Genomic DNA, 23,868 nt, shown 5'->3' with positions numbered 1-23,868 from the left:
CTACGAAGTACTGTATGGATAACTATGTGATACCAATAAACAATGTACGGATCACTATGGGACACCAATGAAGTACTGTAGGGATCACTATATGACACCCATGAAATACAGTATGTATCACTATGTGACACCAATGAAGCATTGTAGAGATCACAATGTGACACCAATGAAGTACTGTACGGATCACTATGTGACACCAATGAAATACTGTGCGGATCACTATGTGACACCAATGAAGCACTGTAGGGATCACTATGTGACACCAATGAAGCACTGTAGGGATCACTATGTGACACCATTGAAATACTGTGCGGATCACTATGTGACACCAATGAAGTACTGTAGGGATCACTATATTACACCCATGAAATACAGTATGGATCACTATGTGACACCAATGAAGCATTGTAGAGATCACAATGTGACACCAATGAAGTACTGTACGGATCACTATGTGACACCAATGAAATACTGTGCGGATCACTATGTGACACCAATGAAATACTGTGCGGATCACTATGTGACACCAATGAAGCACTGTAGGGATCACTATGTGACACCAGGGAAGCACTGTAGGGATCACTATGTGACACCAATGATGAAGCACTGTATGGATTACTATGTGATCTAGGTAAATGGCTGCTATACAAATGGCCAGTGCTAGGTACTGGACATGCTGTCAAGTTTAGAGGGTGGATCTTGCATACTGCTCTCTGTCATCCCTGCAGTATAAATAGTGCTTTTGCAGAACACTAGTCACACAGGGAGTGACAGCCTCACTAGGTAAGTTACAATCCTAGCATATATAATAAGTACTATAGAGTATAACAAATTACATGGGAAGGGGTGCAGTGGGTTTAGTGATGTCCAAAAACATGTGGAGTTAAGTTCTGAGCTCCACAAATTAGCAAATGGTGGTACTGAATGTATGTGAACTTAAGTGCTACACTGATGTAATGCTATTCAGAACCATTGTGAATTTATATATTGACTATGTATTGATATTTGCAATATGCTGAGTGTAGAGGTCATCCTTCATTTGAACAGACCCTTATCGGCTCATTGCAAACAATTCCCCTTTATATGAGAGTTTGAGATCTGGCTCCTAACATCATTGGCAAAAGCTGTTTTTGTTTGTGAAGGTCACAGTGAGCTGAATGGCCGTCCAGGTAATAATGAATGTCAGAAAAGACTGGTTTTCAAACCTGACTATTAGAGGGGCCTTTAGGAGGGCATGTGCTTAAATGGACAATAGGCCACAGTTATATTTTATGTTTTATGCTCTTGATATTTCCAAAAACCTTCATTTTGATTATTTATTAGCTATAATTTGTACCCTTCATCACCCTTGTTACTTGTTGACTTTTTATTACAATATCTAACATATTAACCCTTATTTAAGGTACCACAAAATGTCCACTATGAATTCCACGGCTAAGTCTGGGAAAGCATTCATTGTTCTGAAAGAGTTTATGACTGGCCGGCATAAGGTGTCCTCTGGATCCATTGGTGTTTTCCTAGACAATGAACAGACACGAGGTCGTATCATGGATCTGCCTTCACGTCCAGAAGTATCAGTGAGGAGAAGTATGGTCCGAGTCCTAACGAGAAGAGAGTCATCCTTTTTGTATGGAATTGGATTACCTCAAAGGCGGCTCCATCTTTTAGCCAATGAGAGGCTATTTCTTGCAGTTTGTGCTTTACAGATTAGTGATGTTGTCAGAGTGCGTTACCGGGGCTATGCCACAGTTGGTGTAGCCACTGCCATTTGGGAACTTTCTGAGAAATCGGGACTATGTGAACTTACTAAATTACTGGTCGAAGTTGAATTACTGGTAAGTAAATCCATATAGGGTTATATATCCATAAGATATCTATACCTTTATTTCAATGGTACTTATGCATTACTGCCCTTCAGCTGTTGAGTTTATAAAAAGTGGGCCTAACTCAGGTTAGTCTATGCAGTGGTCCCTCCAAATGAGTAATATTAAAAGGTTTCTGGATAACAAGTGACACCTGAGATACTAATTCCATGGTAAACTAGTAAATGATTCCAAAGCACCCCAAATGTACAATTAGAACAATACAAAATGAAGATTAACAGGGTTGTCTACTACTACTGTATACAATGGGGAAAATAAGTATTTGATACAGTGCCGATTTTACAAGTTTTCCCACATGTAAAGAATGGAGTGGTCTGTAATTGTTATTGTAGGAAAACGTAGTCCAGTTCGGACTACGTTTTCCCCCTAGTTCTCCCATTACAAGTACTTCATTTTAGGGTCTAGTCTATTTACATATATTTGATATGGTGCCATTTTCTGTCCTAATTTGCGTAACTCATTTGTTATTGTAGGTATACTTCAAATTTGACAGACAGATTAAAACAAAATCCAGAAAATCACATTGTATGATTTTCAATTAATTTGCATTTTATTGCATGAATAAGTATTTGACACAATAGAAAAATAGAACTTAATATTTGGTACAGAAACCTTTGTTTGCAATTACAGAGGTCAGACGTTTCTGGGCTGTTGCTGGGCATCATTGAGTTTCAGCTCCCTCCAAAGATTTTCTATTGGGTTCAGGACTGGAGACTGGCTAGGCCACTCCAGAACCTTGAAACGCTTCTTACGGAGCCACTTTTTAGTTGCCCTAGCTGTGTGTTTTGGTTCATTGTCATGCTGGAAGACAAAGCCTTAACCCATTTTCAATGCACTTACTGAGGGAAGGAGGTTGATGGCCAAAATCATATGATACATGAACCCATTCCTTTTCCTTCAAAACGGTGCAGTCGTCCTGTCCTTTTTGCAGAAACTATGATGTTTCCATTTCCATGGTTCACGTTTGGGACGGTGTTCTTGGGGTTGTACTCATTCTTCCTCTTCCTCCAAATATGGTGAGTGGAGTTGATACGAAAAAGTTCTATTTTGGTCTTATCTGACCACATGACCTTCTCCCATGCCTCCTCTGGATCATCCAGATGGTCATTGCTGAATTTCAAACAGGTCTGGACATGTGCTGCCATGAGCAGAGGAATCACAGGATTTTAATCTATGATGGTGTAGTGTGTTACTAATGGTAATCTTTGAGACTGTGGTCCCAGCTCTCTTCAGGTCATTGACTAGGTCCTCATGCGTAGTTCTGGGCTGATTTCTGACCTTTCTCATAATCATCTGTGCCGCCCCGTGCTCGGCTGCAACCGAGCCACTCAGATCCGGGCTCGCTGGTGGGTGGCTCGAGCGTCTCCGGACCCGGGGCCCTGTGGTCACGCCGATCTAAAAGGGGTTGGCGGTTTGGGGACGTACGTGTACGGCCGGAGCTGTGTTTTAAGTTTGTGACGCCACCCACGGGATGTGGTGAAGGTGGACACCACCGCTGCAGTTACGGGGCACCCGGGGGAGATGGTATGCAGCAAGTTGTTAAAACCTCCGTGGGCAGGGATGGTGGCTCCGGGACCCGTTGGGGGTGCTTTGGCGGTGCAGGGAGATGGGCGGCCGGAGGGCACTGGTGTACTCACTATTAGAATAAAACACTCGAGTCTCTGGTAAACCAAGATGATGGTGGTCGGTGCCCGCAGCCGGCTGCAGTCGGGTTCCCCCACCTGGTTGGTGGTCTCTGCCTTTCTCCTGCACCTGGTTGTGATGATGGACTACCTGAACTTGCAATACAGGAGTCCGCTCCCCGGCTTGTGTATGTCGTAGGAGCCCTTTGCCCACAGACGCTGGCCCGTGGGATCTCTGAGCCGTGGTGGTGGCTGCTTATCCTCCTCGTTGGCCTGTTGTCTTCTATGAGGGACTTTGGGTGGGAAAGGACCTAAAGTCCAGACCGCAATCAGTTAATTAACTCAGTCCAGTAGTTTCTAGACCTCATTTCAGGATCTGAGTACCCCCTCTTGTGCTCCAGTTTCCGAGTCGGTTCCCCGGGTCGGTACCGGCGGGCCACTACCCTGTCCTGGTCCACCACGGTTCCACCGAGCCGTCTTCCCAGCTCCTGCAGGCAGAGGCCTCCGTATGCCTCCTATGCCTCCTAGCCAAAGGTACCAGGGCTCCTACCCTGGCACCTGTCAGTCTGTCACAGGCCTGTCACACACGCCTGACCTCCTCCACTGAACTCTAAACTGAACTGCCAGACTCAAACTGCAAAACTGAACTGAGCTGTGTTTTCCTGCCTCAGGCTCTCTGAACTCCTTGCTGAGCGTGCCAACAGCCTGGCTCCGCCACCCTGGTGTGTCCATCCAGCCCTGAGGGGGGTGACTAGGGTTTAATGTGGTTGGCTAGTGTTACCTAGTGAGGGGACTGGTGTTGTGTGGGGCTCTATCTGCGACCACCTGGCTTGTCCAGGGCGTCACACATCCTTACCCCACAAGGCAAGATCTTGCATGGAGCCCCAGACCAAGTAAGATTGACAGTCATCTTGTTTCTTCCTTCTAATAATTGCGCCAGCTGTTTGCTGTCTATCCCAGCCTTGTGCAGGTCAAAAATTTTGTCCCTGATGTCCTTAGACAGCTCTTTGGTCTTGGCCATGGTGGAGGAGTTGGAGTGTAATTGATTGAGTGTGTGGACAGGTGTCTTTTGTACAGGTAACAAGTTTACACAGGTGCAATTAATACAGGTAATGAGTGCAGAATAGGAGGGCTTCTTAAAGAATAAGTAACAGGTCTGTGAGAGCCAGACTTCTTGCTGATTGGTAGGTGACCAAATACTTATCTCATGCAATAAAATGCTAATTAATTATTTAAAAATCATACAATGTGATTTTCTGAATTTTGTTTTTATTTTGCCTGTCACAGTTGACGTGTACCTACCATAAAAATTACAGATCTCTCCATTCTTTGTAGGTGGGAAAACTTGCAATATCAGGAGTTTATCAAATACTTATCTTCCCCACTGTATAATACCAGTTTCAAGGAGTTGTTCAGGCTTGGATTTCAAGGCTGCAGTCACCCAATGTGACTACAGACTTGTCTATCCTCACAGTTCGCACAGTGAATGCTGTGAGGATTCTCCGATGCTGGCATCAGGAGTGGGTGGTCATGTGACTGCAAGTATGGGATCTGCATATTTGAAGCTGCATTCGGGCTAGACGTGTCCAGCCTCGCTCAATTCACTTGTATTGTGTGAGGCCATGCAAGTCTAATGATCGCATATATATATATCGCATACGTACAGTGACGCACCAGCCCATTCCTGGCACCTGCACTGATTGGAGAATCCTGACAGCACACACTGTGAGGATTCACAAGTCAGTAGTCACATAGAGTGACTACAGACTTGAACACCAAGCTTATACTACCCATTTAATCAATCTGAACCCCAATTTAAAGAAAAACTAAGGATTCTCATCTATGGCAGCTCCGTTGTTGCAGCAATGTTGTCCCTGCTGTTGCTGGAGAGTTATGTGACATTGTGTTATGTGCAGGTTGCTCCCTATGAGCAACTGCTGCTTATTTGCAACTAAACTCTGATGGAATATTGATGAGCTGCCACCAAACAGCAGCCGCTCATTGGATGTAGCCGCCACATGTTGCAACAATGTCACATCACTCTCCAGGAACAGCAGCGCAGACATCGTTGGGGTGGTGCCACTGCAGAAAGGAGTACCCATTGTTTTTATTGATTAAAGAAGGGTTGTTCGGTAGTGGGAACGTAAGAAAATAATCAATACAAATAAAGTCTTTGCATATTAAAGTGATGAAGAGCGGCTGAAAGCTGTAAATCATTTTCTATGTAAAGGACATTAGCTTCTTCAGGATCTTGTACAGTTAAGACAGTCTACCCAAAACAGCATGACTCTCCCTACCTGGTGCCCAAATGAGCTGTTCATCCTGGCATAGGTAAAAGGAAGTACAAGACATACTATATAGTACTGGAATGTACCGTAGAGAAATGCTACTAGTCGGACGATCAGTGCAGAACTCTGCCATGGAATACCCAAGCTCATAATCACACCTACAGATTCTGACTGTACTTGGTATTATATGATGACTTTGGTGTAATTCACAATGGCTAGGAATGGAGGAATGTGATGCCAAGGTCCACCTCTGCTATGTGCGACCCTGCTGGCAAACCATATGAGTCTTACAATAATATGTTATTATTTTTCACATAAAAGAATAGATGTCTCCTGGAAATCCTTTTAGGCTCTATTCACAAGTTCAGTACTTATATCCGTTTTTGGATCCATTTTGAATAAAATAATTCCGGTGCATGGACCAATCCATTTGAATGGGAATATAAGTTTTATAAAATATTTGTCTCATTTTCAGCTGCTGTTTTATAGCTGGATGAAATAAATGTAGCCTGCACATTTGTCTGTAAAAAAAAAAACAACTTAGAGCAATTGGCGCTAGTTTTATCTATAGTGAAGTCTATTGTAAAAGGATCATAAAGGGATCAGTTATGTTTTTCATTAATGTATCCGTTTTTTAACACTGCACATGCCCAGAACTATACAAGTGAGACGCTTCCAGTAAAAACAGATTGGTTACATACTGTTCCATACTGTTTAAAGGCATAGTACTATTAAGGGCACTTTACACACAGCGATATCGCTAGCGAGCGTACCCGCCCCTGTCGGTTGTGTGTCACGGGCAAATCGCTGCCCGTGGCGCACAACATCGCTAACACCCATCACACATACTTACCTTCCCTGCAACGTCGCTGTGACCGGCGAACCACCTCCTTTCTAAGGGGCCGGTTCGTGCGGCGTCACTAAGCGGCCACCCAATAGAAGCGGAGGGGCGGAGATGAGCAGGACATACATCCCGCCCACCTCCTTCCTTCCTCATTGCGGGCGGCCGGAAGTAAGGTGATGTTCCTCGTTCCTACGGTGTCACACATAGCGATGTGTGCTGCCACAGGAACGACGAACAACCTGCATCCTGCAACAGCAATGATAATCGGGAATAGAACGACGTGTCAACGATCAACGATATGGTGAGTATTTTTGATCGCTAACGATCGTTCATGCGTTTCACACGCAACAACGTCGCTAACGAGGCCGCATGTGCGTCACGAATTCCGTGACCCCAACGACATCTCGTTAGCGATGTCGTTGCGTGTAACGGGACCTTTAGTGTATGTAAACTTCTGACTTTGCAGAAAGTAGTAAAAATGCCTTAAACATTCTCTCTCTCTCATTATTCTGGCATTTGGCAATTATAACTAATTTTGGTTCCTAATTGACCTAAAATAGAAAAGATTTATTCTGATTTCTTGTCAGATAGGGAGAAAAACATGCAGATGTGTCTTTTTGGATAGTGTATATAAACTTCTGGATTTAACTGTATCTAAAACACACTGTATCGACAGAGAACATATTTAAAATGTAAAACATGCAATTCAATTTGCAACATTAATGATTAATACTTTATACGTAAAGTTGGTTACAATAAAGGATACTCTTTTACCACTGTGGAAAATTCAGGAAGTGTTTTATGAAAATCGGTTTAAAGAAAAATGTACTTTGTTGATAAAGCAGCCAATCATAGCGCAGTTTTCTTTTTCTATTGTGCTTTTGAAAGAGCTGTTCTATGTATGGTTGTTGTCAGTGACAAGGACAGGTTTTCTTTTAGATCTCATGATTAAGCCCCATGGTTTCACTATTATCTGCTGTAATGCAATATCTATAAGTAATATGTATATTACTATATTTATAAGTAATATTTTAGTAACTAATACTCTCATAGTCACATCATGTCATTATTCACTGAAAATCCAAATACAGTACTATGCAAGTGAATGGATTTTCAGAAAGCCTTGGTCATATCCAGCAGAAATACTATGCATTGATTTAACGCCGACCCCATTATTTACAATGTAAAGATTGAATCCGAGGAAAATCCACAATAAAATGTGCATGGATTTCCAGCCATAGTTGTTGCAGACATTTCCCACTATGTCTCAATTTACCCATAGTATGATCACACCACTAAAGGTACAGTGAGGAATATAAGTATTAGATACACTGATGATTTTGCAAGTTTTCACACCTACAAAGAATAGAAAGGTCTGTAATTTTTATCGTAGGTACACTTCAACTGTGACAGAAAGAATCAAAGAAAATAAAATCACATTATATGATTTTTAAATATTTAATTTGCTTGTTTTGCATTAAATATGTATTTAACATAATAGAAAAATAGAACTTAATATTTGGTACAGACACCTTTGTTTGCAATTACAGAGGTCAGATGTTTCCTGTAGTTCTTGACCAAGAACTTGACCAGATTTTCTCCAGATCTTTCAGGTTTCGGGGCTGTCGCTGGGCAACATTGAGCTTCAGATGCCTCCAAACATTTTCTATTGGGTTCAGGACTGGAGACTGGCTAGGCCACTCCATGCCCTTGAAATGCTTCTTACAGAGTCACTCCTTAGTTTCCACGGCTGTGTGTTTTGGGTCATTGTCATGCAGGAAGAACCAGCACTACTCTTAAGGCCCTGTCACACACAGAGCTAAATCTGCAGCAGATCTGTGGTTGCAGTGAAATTGTGGACAATCAGTGCCAGGTTTGTAGCTGTGTACAAATGGAACAATATGTCCATGATTTCACTGCAACCACAGATCTGCCAAAGATTTATCTCTGTGTGAGACGGGGCCTTTACTGAAGAAAGGAGGTTGTTGGCCATACAGTGCAGTTATCCTGCCTCCTTTGCAGAAAAGTACCCCCAAAGTATGATGTTTCCACCTCCCTGGTTTCAAGGTTGGGACTGTGTACTTGGGATTGTTCTTACCCTTCTTCCTCCAAACACGGTGAGTGGTGTTGATACCAAAAACTTCTATTTTGGTCTCATCTGACCACATGACCTTCTTCCATGCCTCCTCTTGATCATCCAGATGGCCATTGGTGAACTTCAAATGGGCCTGGACATGTTCTGGCATGAGCAGGAGGACCTTGCATGCCCTCAGGAATTTAATCCATGACGGCGTAGTGTGTTACTAATGATAGTCTTTGAGACTGTGTTCCCAGCTATCTTCAGGTCATTGACCAGGTCTTGTCATGTACTTGCTGATTCCTGACCTTTTTCAGAATCATCCTTACCCCACGAGACGAGATCTTGCATGGAGCCCCAGACCGAGAATGACACTCATCTTGTGTTTCTTCCATTTTCTAATACTTGCGCCAACAGTTGTTGCCTTTTCACCAAGTTGCTTGCCTATTGTCCTGTAGGCCAACCCTGTCTGTGCAGGTCTACAATTTTGGCCCTCACGTGTTATTAGACAGCTCATTGGTCTTGGCAATGGTCTTTATGCAGGTAACGGGTTCAAACAGATGCAATCAATACAGGTAATGAGTGTAGAGTAGAAGGGCTTCTTAAACAAAAAATAACAGGTCTGTGAGAGCCAGAATTCTTGCGGGTTGGAAGGTGATCAAATACTTAATTCATGCAATAAAATGCAAATTAATTATTTTAAAAATCATACCATGTGATTTCCTGGATTTTTTGTTTTATTCTGTCTGTCACGGTTGAAGTATACATATGATAAAAATGACAGATCTCTCCATCCTTTGTAGGTGGGAAAATCTGCAATATCGGCAGTGAATCAAATACTTATTTTCTTCACTGTATGTCACAGAATCTTTGACAATTTTTTTTTTTCACACAAAGTTCTCAAAACGCATACAAAATCATCTTTGAAACCACCTGAAATTAACTTTTTTTATTTTGCCTGTTCTCTAAATGTTGTGGGGGGGTATTCATTCAATTTTTGATGTGTAAAACAAGCTATACATTCATCATTGGGCTAAATTTGACAAGGAAATCAATTGTAAGTGGGAAAAAATCCCCATACACAAAAGTATATTTGTACACTTTTTTAAAAATATTATCAGCCAGGAAAAAACAAATGTAGACTTATTTATGTGTCTGAAACACTGCAAACATTATTAAATAGATCCATTAAATCTGATGAGGCAGGTGTATTTGTTTTAAAAATCCGTGTCAGAATGGCTGTATAAGTGTGATATCAAAATGAGCATTTTTACTTTAGGTAGGGAAACTTTCATAGAGGCTTATACAGCTGTTTTGGCATTTAAGTAAACCAGCCACAGTAGGTCTAAGGGGTACTTTGCACGCTGCGACATCGCTAGCCTATGCTAGCGATGCCGAGCGCGATAGTACCCGCCCCCGTCGCACATGCGATATCTTGTGATAGCTGCCGTAGCGAACATTATCGCTACGGCAGCGTCACACGCACTTACTTTCTCTGTGACGTCGCTCTGGCCGGCGAACTGCCTCCTTCCTAAGGGGGCGGGTCGTGCGGCGTCACAGCGATGTCACACGGCAGGTGGTCAATAGACGCGGAAGGGCAGAGATGAGCGTGACGTAAACAACCCGCCCACCTCCTTCCTTCCACATAGCCAGTGGAGGCAGGTAAGGAGATGTTCCTCGCTCTTGCGGCTTCACACACAGCGATGTGTGCTGCTGCAGGAACGAGGAACAACATTGTATCTCCTATTGGTGCGACATTATGAAAATGTTCGACGCTACACAGATCACCGATTTACGACGCTTTTGCGATCGTTTATCGGCGCATCTAGGCTTTACACGTTGCGACATCGTTACCAGCGCCGGATGTACCTCACTTTCGATTTGACCCCGACGATATCCCCCCTAAGGGGGGCTTTACACATTGCGACATTGCTACCGAAATATCGTCGGGGTCACGTTTGTTGTGACGCACATTCGCCGCCGGTAGCGACATCGCAATGTGTAAATCCTAGGAGCGACGATGAACGAGCGTGAAACAGTCAAAAATCGCTGATCTGTGTCACGTCGTTCATTTTCATAATGTCATTACTGCTGCAGATACGATGTTGTTTGTCATTCCTGCGGCAGCCTACATCGCTGTGTGTGAAACCGCAGGAACGACGAACATCTCCTTACCTGCCTCCAGCGGCAATGCGGAAGGAAGGAGGTGGGTGGGATGTTATGTCCCACTCATCTCCGCCCCTCCGCTTCTATTGGCCGGCCGCTTAGTGACGTCGCGGTGACGCCAAACGCACCTTCCCCTTGAAGGAGGGATTGTTCAGCGGTCGCCGCGCCTTCACCGACCAGGTATGTGCGTGTGAAGCTGCCGTAGCGATAATGTTCACTACGGCAGCAATCACCATATATCGCATGTGCGACGGGGGCGGGTACTATCGTGCTCGGCATCGATAGCATGTGCTAGCGATGTCGCAACGTGTAAAGTACCCCTAAGAGTTCTATTTAGCAATGTAATAATATAGTAAAGTGCGCAGTTTGTATTCTGAAATCCGGTGACAGATCCGCTTTACATTTTTTATTATAATTATTGTTACAGTTACAAGACTTGTAATATTTTACAGGACGGAGAGTGCTGTGATACCTCCATGCCAGTAATAAAGGTTGATGCAAGCGAAGTTCTGGCTGTCAGCACTAGTGTACAGCGGTGTCCACAGTACAGGGGAAATGGACCCAGGTTGGATGAAGAAGGTGAATTTCCATCAAATACCATAAAATAAAAATTGTGACATTTTCAGATGCTGAAACATTAAAAGGGTTGTCCGATCTATAAAAGTCTTCGATCACTCTATGTGACTGCAGACTTATGAATCCTCCCAGTGCACACACTGTGCGAGAATTTGCTGGTTTCTCAGCCAGGAACCTGACTAGTGGGCATAGCCTGACTCCATACAAATGTATTGAGCAAGGCCGCGTCGACTGAACGACCATGTCTACTAGTTGTACGTGCCCACTCCATACACTTGTATTGAGTGAGGCCGCACTCACTAGTTGTATTTGCCCACGTCATACACTTGTATTGAGCGAGTTCACACCCACTAGTCGTACGTGCACACTCCATACACTTGTATTGAGCGAGGCCACACCAACTGAACAACCACATTTACTAGTCATATGTGCCCGCTGCATACAATTGTTTGAGCGAGGCAGCGTCCACTTGTCATACATGCCCACTCCCTACACTTGTATTGAGTGAGGCCGCACCCACTAGTCGTACGTGCCCACTCCATACGCACATATATGAGTGATGCTGCACCCACTAATTGTACATGCCCACTCCATACACTTGTATATGAGTGATGCTGCACCCACTAGTCCTACATGCCCACTCCATACACTTGAATTGAGCAAGGCCGCACCCACCGAACGACCACGTCTACTAGTCATACGCACCCATGCAGTTGTATTGAGCGTGGCTGCGCTCACTAGTCGGATTTTGGCCGGGAACATGTATAGCGAACAATTGCTGTCACATTACCGACGTTCCCAGCTCAGAAACCGGTGAATACTTGCAGAGCCTACTTTGTGCACTGGGAGAATTCGTAAGTCTGCAGTCACAAAGTGATTGCAGATTTATCATTTTAAATCGGACAACCCCTTTAAGCATCAGATGATTTTGGTATTTTGAATACGGAACCAAGTTATCTGACGTAACATTGATGACTTTTAGTCAGAATGTGCGTCATTGGAAGCTATCCCAGAATCCCTTCTGACTTTGTCATGACATTCCATTAAGCCTATATATTTTACTGTGGGAGAGCCACGTGTTGGAAGGATAATTAGTATCTAATCACTGTAATTACATGTTATCCTTTAAGGCATTTACAACTGTTATTTAATTTCTCTGGCCTGATTTCATTTCTGCTCACATATATTGTTATTGTAAATGTTACCTTAGATGTTTTTTTATATAGTATATTGATATATCTGAGCTAATGTGCAGTTTTATCTGTTGAACGTATGGCTCTGATATTTTAGTACTAGTTAGAATATAATAAAGGGGCTTTTATATTTTTCACTAGATACTACCAAACTAACAAATGGAATAAGGTTTATGGCACACTTGGAAATATGGGTGCTCAAGATGGATCAAACTCGTCATTAGATACAAGAGAACTAGGCAAACCAATGGTGTGCCAAGTTCTCTTGTAACTAAACTAACAAAGCTCTGGTTACATAGAATATTTGTCCCCTAAATTTTAGTAAATAAGAACTTAAAAGTTTATTCCCATCTCCAAGATCCTATCCCAATATGTAGTAAGTGTAATAATAATAATATTGTCTCGATTCACCTTTCCTCTGCTCCTTGCAAAACCATTAGGTTTTATCTATTGCTTGGTTGTTTGTATTCCCCGGGTCTTGCCGGTGGGCAGGGCTTGTTTGGTGCCTCGTTCCAGTAATCGCCTTGCTTTATCTGTGGACTTCTTCCACCGGAACTTCGCCAGTGATAGTTCCTGCTCTGGATCACATGAGTTAATTCTGATCCTCATCCTGCTACCCCGACTCCTCTCCCTGTCCTCCTCTCCGTCCGTCTTGACTGTGCTCCCTGACCTTCTGACCCTCCACTTGTCTGGTACCCTCAGTCCAGCTTCCCCCCTCTTGTACTTACGTTCCCCTTCAGCTTCTGACCTCAGCTTGCTCTCTGACTGCGGTTCTGCTCCCCATTGGTACCTGACGTTATCTCCCAGCCTCCCAGCTACTAACCTTAGGCTACTGACTTCGGCTCCTCTTTCTCCTTTGCACTGACGTGACCTCCTGGCTCTGACTCTCAGCTTGTACAACCATTCTGCTAACTCCCCGTCTAGATACAGGTTACATTTAGTGGGCAGACGCCACATTAAACTTAGGAGCTCTACATCTCTCCTGTGTACCTGTGCTCCCTGGTGGTAGCATTACAAATATGAGCAAATACATCCAATTAGAAATGTAGTATAGTTTACCTGATTTAGCCATCTCTCTTACCTCATGTGCATGGATTTGCAGCTTCGGTATCCATGGTTACGGCAACGAGCAACTATATAACTGTCACTATATGAGTGGATGTAACCATGGATAACTAAACTGCAATGCGTTGCACATAAGGTAAGAGATATGGCTATATCAGGAGAACTATACTACATTTCTAATTAGAGGTATTTGCTAATATTATTATTATTGTTATTATTATTACACCTACTGCATAATGGGATAGGATTTTGGAAATAGGAATAACCCTTTAAAGAAAAAAACAAAAAAAGAATGTTGGATCCTCAAAGGATCAAAAATATAACCCCTTAAAAGTCAACTCTATTCAATTAGCTTTAAAATATCAAAAAAACACAGTGCAAATAGTGCGAAGAAAAGGGGAGGAAGGTAAAGTTCACACCCTAATACAATCACCACCCTCCTGTCCACTACCTACAGCGAAGGTCGGCACCCTAATTAGATACGGAAAAGTGGCGCCCCCACTCACTGACGGCTATCCCTAGAAATTCCCTATCTCGCCCTCACAAAAAGTCATGAAAAAGAGATCAAGGACATATGGGCAGGGTATACATAACTAGTGGACAGAATATTTAGGACATACATATGGACCTCATTCCAACTCATACAAGAGGTTTTGGAGTATAGACACACACAGGTTATGATAATCTAAAGAGGGATCTCAATAATTGTAGATCCCTTCTACCCTCTGATAAAGGTGGGGCAACACCCTGATAGTAAATAATATGGTGCCCCCCCAAACTTGACTAACCTTAGGTTGCCCTGCTACACCCTGAAGATAAAGATAAAAAAGGGGTGCCTATGCTATAGCAGATAAGGTGCACAACATTACATTCAATCAAAAATACATAGCCACATTGCTGACATAGAGATGCATACGCTTGATAAAGTGCATAATGCATATACTCAACAAAGAATGAATAAAGTGCTAATGCAATATAGAATACAAAACCCTTATTCAAGGTTTATAGCTTCAACCCTGAGTTGCTAACATATAAAGTGCATATTCTTAATAAACCAGTCTATAAATAAAGTGCCATTGCATAATAAAGTGCAACCAAGTTTTAGGCAACCAAATTGATAAAATGAGGTAGTCAAATAAACACTTATCGTGCAGAGGCCATATGTGTGTCCCAGATATGCCTCAGAAATGCCTCGACGCGTTTCTCCCAGAAAGGGTCATCAGGAGGCTAGATGAATAATATGCCAGGGGTCAGCAGGATAGCATGATATGTGTAGATAGGAAGGATCACTCCAGGAATAACTTCTATGCTGTTTTAAAAGGGTTGTCCTTCCTAAATAGTAAACTGATGCCTATTAAATGTTAAAAACTAACTAGTTCTGTAATGTCCATCACTTAAAAATTCCCTACTCTTCCCTCTGTACTTTAACTTACTTTTTTTCTACTTCCAATGAATTTTTGTTTGAGTCTCCCAGTATGCACTAGATATTCTCAGACTACAACAGGGGGTTGCAGTCACTCCCTGCAGCTGATATCACTGCTCTGAAATGCGTTGTCATCAGTGACGTTCATTTAAGGAGCTGGGCTGATCCCTCTCTTCTATTGAGCATGTGCTGGTTGTCAATTCTGGTGCATGCTCAGTACGCTCTCCCTGCTCACTACATTCACTTCCATTCAAGGTGCATTTGAAGGGTTCTCCCAAAAGGGAAAAAACGCGACAAGCAGAGAGAGCATTCTGAGCATGTTCCAGAATTGACAACCTGCACATGCTCAGTAGAGGAGAATCTAGCCCAGCCCTGTAAACGGACAACATTAATGACATCCTATTTGGGGGGGAGGAAGAAACAGGGATGAGTGACAACAGCTTCAGCCCCCTGATGACGTTCTGTTTTAGAATCGAATCTGGGAGACTCAAACGAACCGTCATTGGAAGGGAGAGAAAAAACACAAAGTAAGTAAAGGTACAGTGGGAAGGGTTGAGAATTTTTAATTGATGTACATTATATACGTAGATAGTTTTTAAAATTAGATAATTGGATATTGAGTATTAGGTTCACTGTTAGGTGTCATACAACCCTTTTAAACCTTGTCCTGGGAATATAGACATATATGAGTCTGTGGAGATTGGGTGCGGAGAACCGAGGACGGTCCAGGCGTCACAGTTCATACTCAGATTGGAAATGTTTGACATGTAAAATCGGCAATCCATCTGCAGGTATTCCACGCACTTGGAGACAAACAAATCCACTTCCAGCCATGGCCCCAATTACCAAATGTGATTTGAGTAATCCATAAAATATAAAATAAAAATCAGTACTCAATATATCTGTCTCTTGTTCTGCATAGATATGTACACTGTCCTGGAAGACAACATGAAGGATTATCCACCTGTGCATGAATCTGCCGTTCTGGAGAAGATTATTGGACAGAGAAAAGGCATTCAAGGACACTTCAATTCCTGTTATCTAGATGCCACGCTTTTCAGGTAAGGATTGTAAGATTCCAAGTTACACAAGGGACACGTTCACAAGCCCTAAGTCATAAATATAGATTGGAGAGTTACAGATCTGATTTTTCCCTTTCACAGCCTGTTTGCCTTTTCATCTGTCTTGGATCACATCTTACGCTCTCCTGATGTCTGTGATGCCAAAGTACAGCGAATCTTGCGTCAAGATATTGTGAATCCTCTGAGAAGGTAAGTTTCTGTTATACGTGTAAATCTGGCCATAGACATAGCTGGTATAAAATGCTTCCAAATGTTTTTATTTATTATGTTTACTTATATAGCACCAACATATTCTGTAACTCTTTACATACATTGTCATCCCTCACTGTCCCTATTGGGGCTCACAATGTAGTATGCTCTTTGGAGTGTGGGAAGAAACCGGAAAACCTGGAAGAAACCCATGCAAACAAGGGGAAATCATATGGTTAGATTAGAACTCAGGGCCTAAGTGATTTTTAGACATTCTAAGTGGGTCGAGATGTCATGACTTCTCTTAACATTTGGTACATTTCTTGTACATTTAATACATTTTTAGCTTAATAGGATGGGCATCATGTAAATACCATGATTTATAAAGGTGAAGTCAGCATAGGATGCAGCTGTTTGTGACCGCAGAGTCAGTGGCCATGTGGCCAGTGCTACTTTTGAATCCCCTGGCCATTGGCTTCAGTGTGATTATGGGGTTCATGGACAACAGGAAAGTTATAGAACTCTCTGCTGTGACTATTCATGGAAGAATGGATATAATAAGGGCAGATACAACCATTAGAGGCACATCATCTCCACCCTAGCAACCAGATTAAGGCATAGATAGCAATACCTTACGCTCATGGATTTAACATCATAAAGGCCATGGGTGGACTGCTAGATTGTACAGCAGAACCACCTATCTTTTGAGGAAAAAGAGGTGTTAGTGCACACCCCTATTGATTGATCCAGATATGGGCTGAGCAGGCAGATGTGTCCGACTGCAGGATCATTGAGCTTACTCTTACCAGGTATTGGTGGTGTTGCATTATTTATTCTATTTTTATGGGGAAGGGGTGTTTCCATGGTTGAAATGTACACCCCTTCCAGGTTGCTGGCTCCAAATTTTAACCACAAACACTGCTAAGCCCATAAAACTGCAGTCTACACATGCTTTAGTCTGAGCTAACATATGTACTGTATGTGTATGACCTTGTGCACCTAAGCAGCTTCCATAGCCAGATCAAAAAATGCTGAATGCAACAATATGGAATCCCTTCTGGCATTCGTTTCCATCTGAAGTTTACCATACTAGAGGAAAACATTTCTGGATGGCTGTATACGTAGAAAAAGGATCTTACATGCCTCAAGGCCTTCTTAAATGCTCAAGTCCTCTGATTAAAAGAAGAAAGGTCATACTTACTGTGAGGTAAATCCGGAGATATGACGATAAATCATGATATTCAAGTATGTCAGGAAGCCCTCTCCTGGTGTCACCCCCCCTTTCCTTCACACAACTGGTTTAGCAACAAATTCCATGGCCATGTCCTGTGATATGGAAATTAGGTGGCTTTAGGACAATGGACACAGGATGACTCCCTGCCGTCACCCTGTAGTAGGAGCTGCTAGCTAGTTAGCAAGGCTATGGAAATAGCCAGACAGAACGACTCCAGTAAAAAATGGTTCATATCTCGCAAGCCATATTTCCGATAAATATGGCAACCATAAAAATGGTGTCTCTGCATGCGGACGATGCCGGCACACCCTTTTTATGGGAGCAGGACATTGGGAAATGCCCCAGGCATGATATCAGCCAATGGGGAACTGGCAGACAGGTCATGAGTCCCCTCGTTCTGTAGCTAAATTCATAACTGTCACAATGAGAGCATTGGCGTCCGCCTACAACGCTCCCAGGCAAAGTTATGGCCCATATTCCATGTTGGGATATTGTCCATAACTCAAGCCAGGGGTGGAGCAGTGCTCCCTGTGAGGTCACGAAGGTAGGAGGGGACCTGGATTTGGCCAGGTTGATAACCCTACTTCGGCCATTTTCCAGTGTTCTTCTGCTCGGGGGCCTGGTTGGGAAAGACCTGTGAGGGAGTTCCTGGAAACCTGGTCTACAGCGCCCCCCTGTGGCCAGACGCAACAAGGTAACTGCTGGAACTGTGTATGCCTGTTTGTAACCCATGCTTTGATTGTAACTGTACTCTGACATAACTGTATATTCTGTAGATTCCCTATTGTATATATTGTAGTTTCTAGTGTGCTTTAGGCTGATTAAATTATATAATTAATCTTGGGCTGTTCTGTTATCTCGATCTTGAATCCCACGTCTGTGTGTTCGGCTAATAGTTACCGTAAATCGGTTGGTGGCAGCGAATTGTGCCAAGGATTATTGTGGGGAGGCCAGTGAGATTCGGGGAGATTTTATATATTCCGCCCGCGGAGGTCGGGGGAATATATACCTTACTCTCACCGGGGACCCTTCAATAATCGGCATAAGTAGTATAGCGGCCTCCTTGCTTATGGTCGGGCAATTCCATAATTGGCCTGACTATAAGAGGGGCGCTAGAGAGCGCGTCACGTGCTCTGTCTGTCGGTCGGGAGGTATAAAGGAGGGGTGACCCCCACTTGTTACCCCCCGATTGTGACATACTGGTAGCCAGCGCGGGGGATTTCTGAGTGACCCCCCCGGTGGTTTGTGACATATTGGTGGCATAGCGGTGGGATCGAGATAATAGTGTGTGTGAGTGTGAGACCCATACTCCCAGACACTAAAGACTGCCTGCAGCAGCTGTGGCTGCTGGGGTCTTCAGACTAGCTCAACACTAGAGTGTCAGAGTGCAGATACTGTAAGGTGTGTGGAGGCATCAGGTGTCAGTTCTGTGTCAGTGACCAAAAGTCTGCAAGAATGGCTGATGGCACCAGGAGCAGAGCTATGCAACTGGCCAATGCTAAGGCAGGAGCCGAAGAGAGGGAGGACGGTGCTGTGGACAGCAATGAGGAGGTTGCCCACGAGTCCTCCAGGAGCTCGACGCCAGAAAACCGTTCTGCCGAGGACATTGCGCAACCTGGCACTGCTGGACAAGATGAGGAGGAGCTCACCCAAGGTTCCTCAACGAGCCAGATGCCAGCCCTCCGCTCTGAAAGGGACAGTGAATCACCAGGCTCCGCAGCGTGCCGCAGATCACCACGTGCCATTCCACCGAGCCTGGGAGGCTCGGATAGCCTTCTTCAAATGGCTATGGCCCTTCTCCAGGCTGGAGACCAGAAGGGCTACAAGGAACTCCTGGCAGAGCGCAGGGCAGAGCGGCACGCAGAGCGTGAGGCTACGGAGCGAGAGCGGCAGGCAGCGCGTGAAGAGCGAGAGCGAGAGCGACAGGCAGACCGTGACTACCAGCTGCAGCTAGCTCAGCTCCGGCCCTCATCAGCCACATGTGACCTTCAAAACACCAAACTTCCAAAGGTCCGTGTTGAGGACTTCCCAGTGCTGGAGAAGGATGGAGACTTGGACTCTTTCCTGACTGCTTTTGAACGGACTTGCTTGCAGCACCATCTGAACAAGGACCAGTGGGCCAAATACCTGACCCCCCGTTTAAGGGGTAAGGCCCTGGATGTCCTTGGGGACTTGCCTGCTGAGGCAGATCAGGGCTACGACACCATCAAGCGGGCCCTGATCCAACAGTACAACCTCACTCCAGAGTCCTACCGCAAGAAGTTCCGGAGCCTACAGAAGGGACCAAAGGACTCCTGGGCTGACCACCGGCGGGCACTTGCCCGAGCTGCCGACCACTGGACCCAAGGCCTGCAGCTTTCCACCGGACTGGAGATCCTGGACTTGTTCATCACGGAGCAACTCTTGTGGAACTGCCCTGAGGATCTCCGCCAGTTCATCCGAGACCAGAAGCCAAAGGGGTCCACGGCTACAGCTGCCCTTGCCGATGACTACACCAACAACCGGGCCCCTGAGGCCAGGAGAGCGGCCACCAGCAGCACCTGGAGAGGGGGTAAGATGAATTCTGCGACTGCCCCACCTGCCCCTAGACTGCAGGGGGTGTCCCCCTCAACTCCCCTCTCCAGGCCCGTGGCAGAACCAAGACGGTGCCACCAGTGCAACCTACCTGGACACTTCAAGGCCATGTGCCCTCAGCGTCCCAAGGCCCCGGCTCCGTCCCCGTCCCAAGGGCCGCCCAAGGTGTATTGTGTGGGTGGGGGTGGTGGTAGGTCCCTGGACAGCTTCCAACCTGTCACCGTCGGCCGGTCTGTGACCATAGGACTGCGAGACAGCGCCTCGGAGGTGACTCTGGTGCGGCCTGAGATGGTGTCCCCCCAAGACTTGATCCCTGGAAAAACCCTCGCTGTCTCCGGGATTGGAGGCACTGACCCGGCGCTGCCTGTTGCTGACGTTTATGTGGACTGGGGCGCAGGGCGGGGGGTGAGGGAGGTGGGGGTAACTGATCGGATCCCTGCAAACGTGCTACTTGGGACAGATTTGGGGCAGATAACCTCCCAGTTTGGGCCCCAACCAAGGGCTGAACCTTCAGCCCGTACTGACATGCCTCCGGACAATGTTAATGTGTTATCTATGAATGATGTAAGGGAGGAGGGAGTGAACTCTGATATTTCTGCTTGCATAGACACCATAGACACACACTCAGCTGCAGCTGTGACAGGGGAGGGGGTCAGAGAAAGGTGTGACAATGCCTCTACAAGTAACCAGCCTGTGAGCTGGGATCTGTTGCCCTCTGCAGGGATAAGCAGGGAGCAGGGTGCTGCAGGGGGAGGACCAGTGTGTGGGGTGGGGGCTACCACAGCAAATGTGGGGTCCCCAGAGATTTCACAGCGGGGTTCTGTTGCTGCAGGAGGGGAACAGGCAGGTGAGATTGGGGCCGGTCCAGGAGCGGAAGTGCTCCCAGGTAAGATCTCGGTGCATGGTTCCCCCACAACCGGGGTGTCAGGAAGCCAGGTAGGTCTGCCTGAACCGGCGACTTGGTCAGGAACGGAGGGGGAGCAGGCACGACCCACGGTCGCAGCGGCTGTGGCCGCTGTCACCCGCAGTGGGAGTGCTGGAAGCCAAGGGGCCTCCCGGAGGTCCGATAGCTCTTCCCCTTCTGACCAAGTGGCAGCCGAGTCAGGTGGAGGCCAGGACACAGGTCCCGGGGTACTGACTGAAGATGTGACAGTCTCGTCGATTCTGGCCACATCTAGTCAGGGGTTTCAGGCAGCGTTAGAAGCTGATGACAGCCTGAAAGCTCTTAAGGAGCAGGCGGCACAGCCTCCCTCGGACTCGGACCCGGAGCGAGTGGTCTGGGACCAAGGACGGCTGTACCGGGCCACGGTCCAGCAGGGTTCACCGGAGGCGTGGCCCAGGGACCGACAGTTAGTGGTACCCTATCCGTTCCGGACGGAGTTGTTGCGGATCGCGCATGAGATACCGATGGCCGGACACCTAGGGATCGCTAAGACCAAGGCCAGGTTAAACCAGCATTTCTACTGGCCAAAAATGGGGGCCGATGTGGCTGCCTACTGCCGTTCGTGTGAAACCTGTCAGAGAGTGGGGAAGGCGGGGCCACGCCCCAAAGCCCCACTGGTATCTCTGCCAATCATCGATGAGCCTTTCAGGAGGGTGGCTGTGGATCTGGTCAGCCCGCTGGCCATCCCCAGCAGCTCCGGGAAACGCTTCATACTGACGGTAGTGGACTATGCCACCCGGTACCCAGAAGCAGTGGCCTTGTCGTCCATTCGGGCTGACAAGGTGGCCACCGCATTGCTGGAGATTTTCTCCCGAGTGGGTTTTCCCCAGGAAATGCTCACTGACCGGGGGACCCAATTCATGTCCTAGCTGATGGAGGCCCTCTGTAAGCAAGTCCAGGTGCGACATCTGGTGGCCAGCCCGTACCATCCACAGACTAATGGCCTGTGCGAGCGGTTCAATGGCACCTTAAAGCAGATGCTTAAGATGTTGGTCGACTCCCATGGGCGTGACTGGGAGCGGTATCTCCCACACCTGTTATTTGCTTACCGGGAGGTTCCACAGGCCTCAACAGGATTCTCACCGTTTGAGCTCCTGTACGGGCGACGTGTGCGGGGCCCCCTGGCTCTGGTGAAAGAGGCTTGGGAAGGGGATTTGGCCACCCCTGGAGTGTCGGTTATCGAGTATGTCATGCGCTTCCGGGACAAAATGCAGGCCTTGACGCAACTGGTACACGACAATATGGCTCAAGCCCAGGCCGATCAGAAGCGTTGGTACGACCAGAACGCTTGTGAGAGGACCTACCAAGTGGGTCAAAAGGTGTGGGTACTGGTCCCCGTACCACAGGACAAGCTTCAGGCAGCCTGGGAAGGCCCATACCTCGTGTACCAGCAGCTCAACCCTGTGACGTACCTGGTCACCCTGGACCCTGCCCGTGGAAGGCGGAAGCCCTTCCATGTGAACATGATGAAGGCACATCATGAGCGGGAGGCATGTGCGCTCCCCGTGTGCAACCTGCCCGAGGAGGGAGAAGCGGAAACCCTCTTGGATATGCTAGCCCAGGTTAGGGCAGGCGGATCCATTGAGGATGTGGAGGTTGGCCACCAGCTCTTGGAGGACCAACGGTCCCAGCTGTGGGCCACCCTACACCCCTTCCGGGGGTTGTTTACCAACCAGCCCGGAAGGACTGACTTGGCTGTCCATCACGTGGACACTGGGGATCATCCCCCGATCCGGCGTTCAGCACATCGGGTCTCCCTGGAGGTGCAGCAACACATGCGCCAGGAGATTGACGAGATGCTGAAGCTGGGGGTGATCCAGGCATCCAACAGCGCTTGGGCCTCGCCTGTAGTCCTCGTCCCTAAGAAGGACCGAACCACGCGGTTCTGCGTGGACTACAGGGGGCTCAATGCGGTCACGGTCGCCGATGCGTACCCAATGCCACGCATCGATGACCTGCTCGATCAGTTGGCCGGGGCTCAGTACCTGACCATCATGGATCTGAGCCGGGGATATTGGCAGATCCCCCTGACTCGCAAGGCCAGGGAACGCTCTGCCTTTATTACCCCATTTGGACTGTACGAGTCCACGGTGATGCCATTCGGGATGAGGAATGCCCCTGCCACTTTCCAGCGGATGGTCAACACCCTGCTCAAGGGACTTGAAGGGTACGCGGCCGCGTACCTGGATGACATTGCCGTCTTCAGTCCCACCTGGGAGGACCACCTAGAGCATCTAGCACAGGTGCTCAGGCGGATCCACCGGGCAGGTTTGACCATCAAGCCGGGAAAGTGTCAGCTGGCCATGAGCGAGGTCCAGTACCTCGGTCACCGGGTAGGTGGGAGAACACTGAAGCCCGAGCCTGAGAAAGTGGAAGCCATCGCATCCTGGCCCACCCCCAGGACCAAGAAGCAGGTGATGTCCTTCTTGGGGACCGCTGGGTACTATAGGAGGTTTGTTCCATGCTATAGTAGCCTGGCAAAGCCCTTGACGGACCTCACCAAGAAGAAGCTGCCCTCTGCAGTCGATTGGACAATGGACTGCGAGACAGCCTTCCGGGCCCTAAAGGACGCCCTGTCCAGCCCGCCCGTGCTACAGGCAGCCGACTTCACGCGGCCGTTTGTAGTACAGACCGACGCCAGTGACTTCGGCCTCGGTGCGGTGCTCAGCCAGGTGGACTCTGCGAGCCAAGAGCACCCAGTCTTGTACC

General features: G+C 46.6%; 1 protein-coding gene across 1 annotated transcript in view; it reads left to right on the top strand.

The window, feature by feature from the left end:
- Positions 1-773: 773 nt before the first annotated feature.
- LOC142310091 (ubiquitin carboxyl-terminal hydrolase CYLD-like) overlaps positions 774-23,868 on the top strand; it is a 35,760-nt gene continuing 12,665 nt past the window's right edge. Inside the window, exons 1-5 of the mRNA XM_075347560.1 lie at positions 774-783; positions 1,403-1,835; positions 11,333-11,459; positions 16,060-16,198; positions 16,301-16,408. Of these exons, the coding sequence (XP_075203675.1) occupies positions 1,413-1,835; positions 11,333-11,459; positions 16,060-16,198; positions 16,301-16,408 (797 nt within the window). The 5' untranslated portion in view covers positions 774-783; positions 1,403-1,412. The remainder of the gene's footprint in view (positions 784-1,402; positions 1,836-11,332; positions 11,460-16,059; positions 16,199-16,300; positions 16,409-23,868) is intronic.

This window comes from Anomaloglossus baeobatrachus, chromosome 5 (genome assembly GCF_048569485.1).
Source record: "Anomaloglossus baeobatrachus isolate aAnoBae1 chromosome 5, aAnoBae1.hap1, whole genome shotgun sequence".
In the NCBI taxonomy this organism is placed as follows: Eukaryota; Metazoa; Chordata; class Amphibia; order Anura; family Aromobatidae; genus Anomaloglossus; species Anomaloglossus baeobatrachus.
The sequence above is the reverse complement of the archived record's forward strand: the minus strand, read 5'-3'. Positions and strand labels throughout refer to the sequence as shown.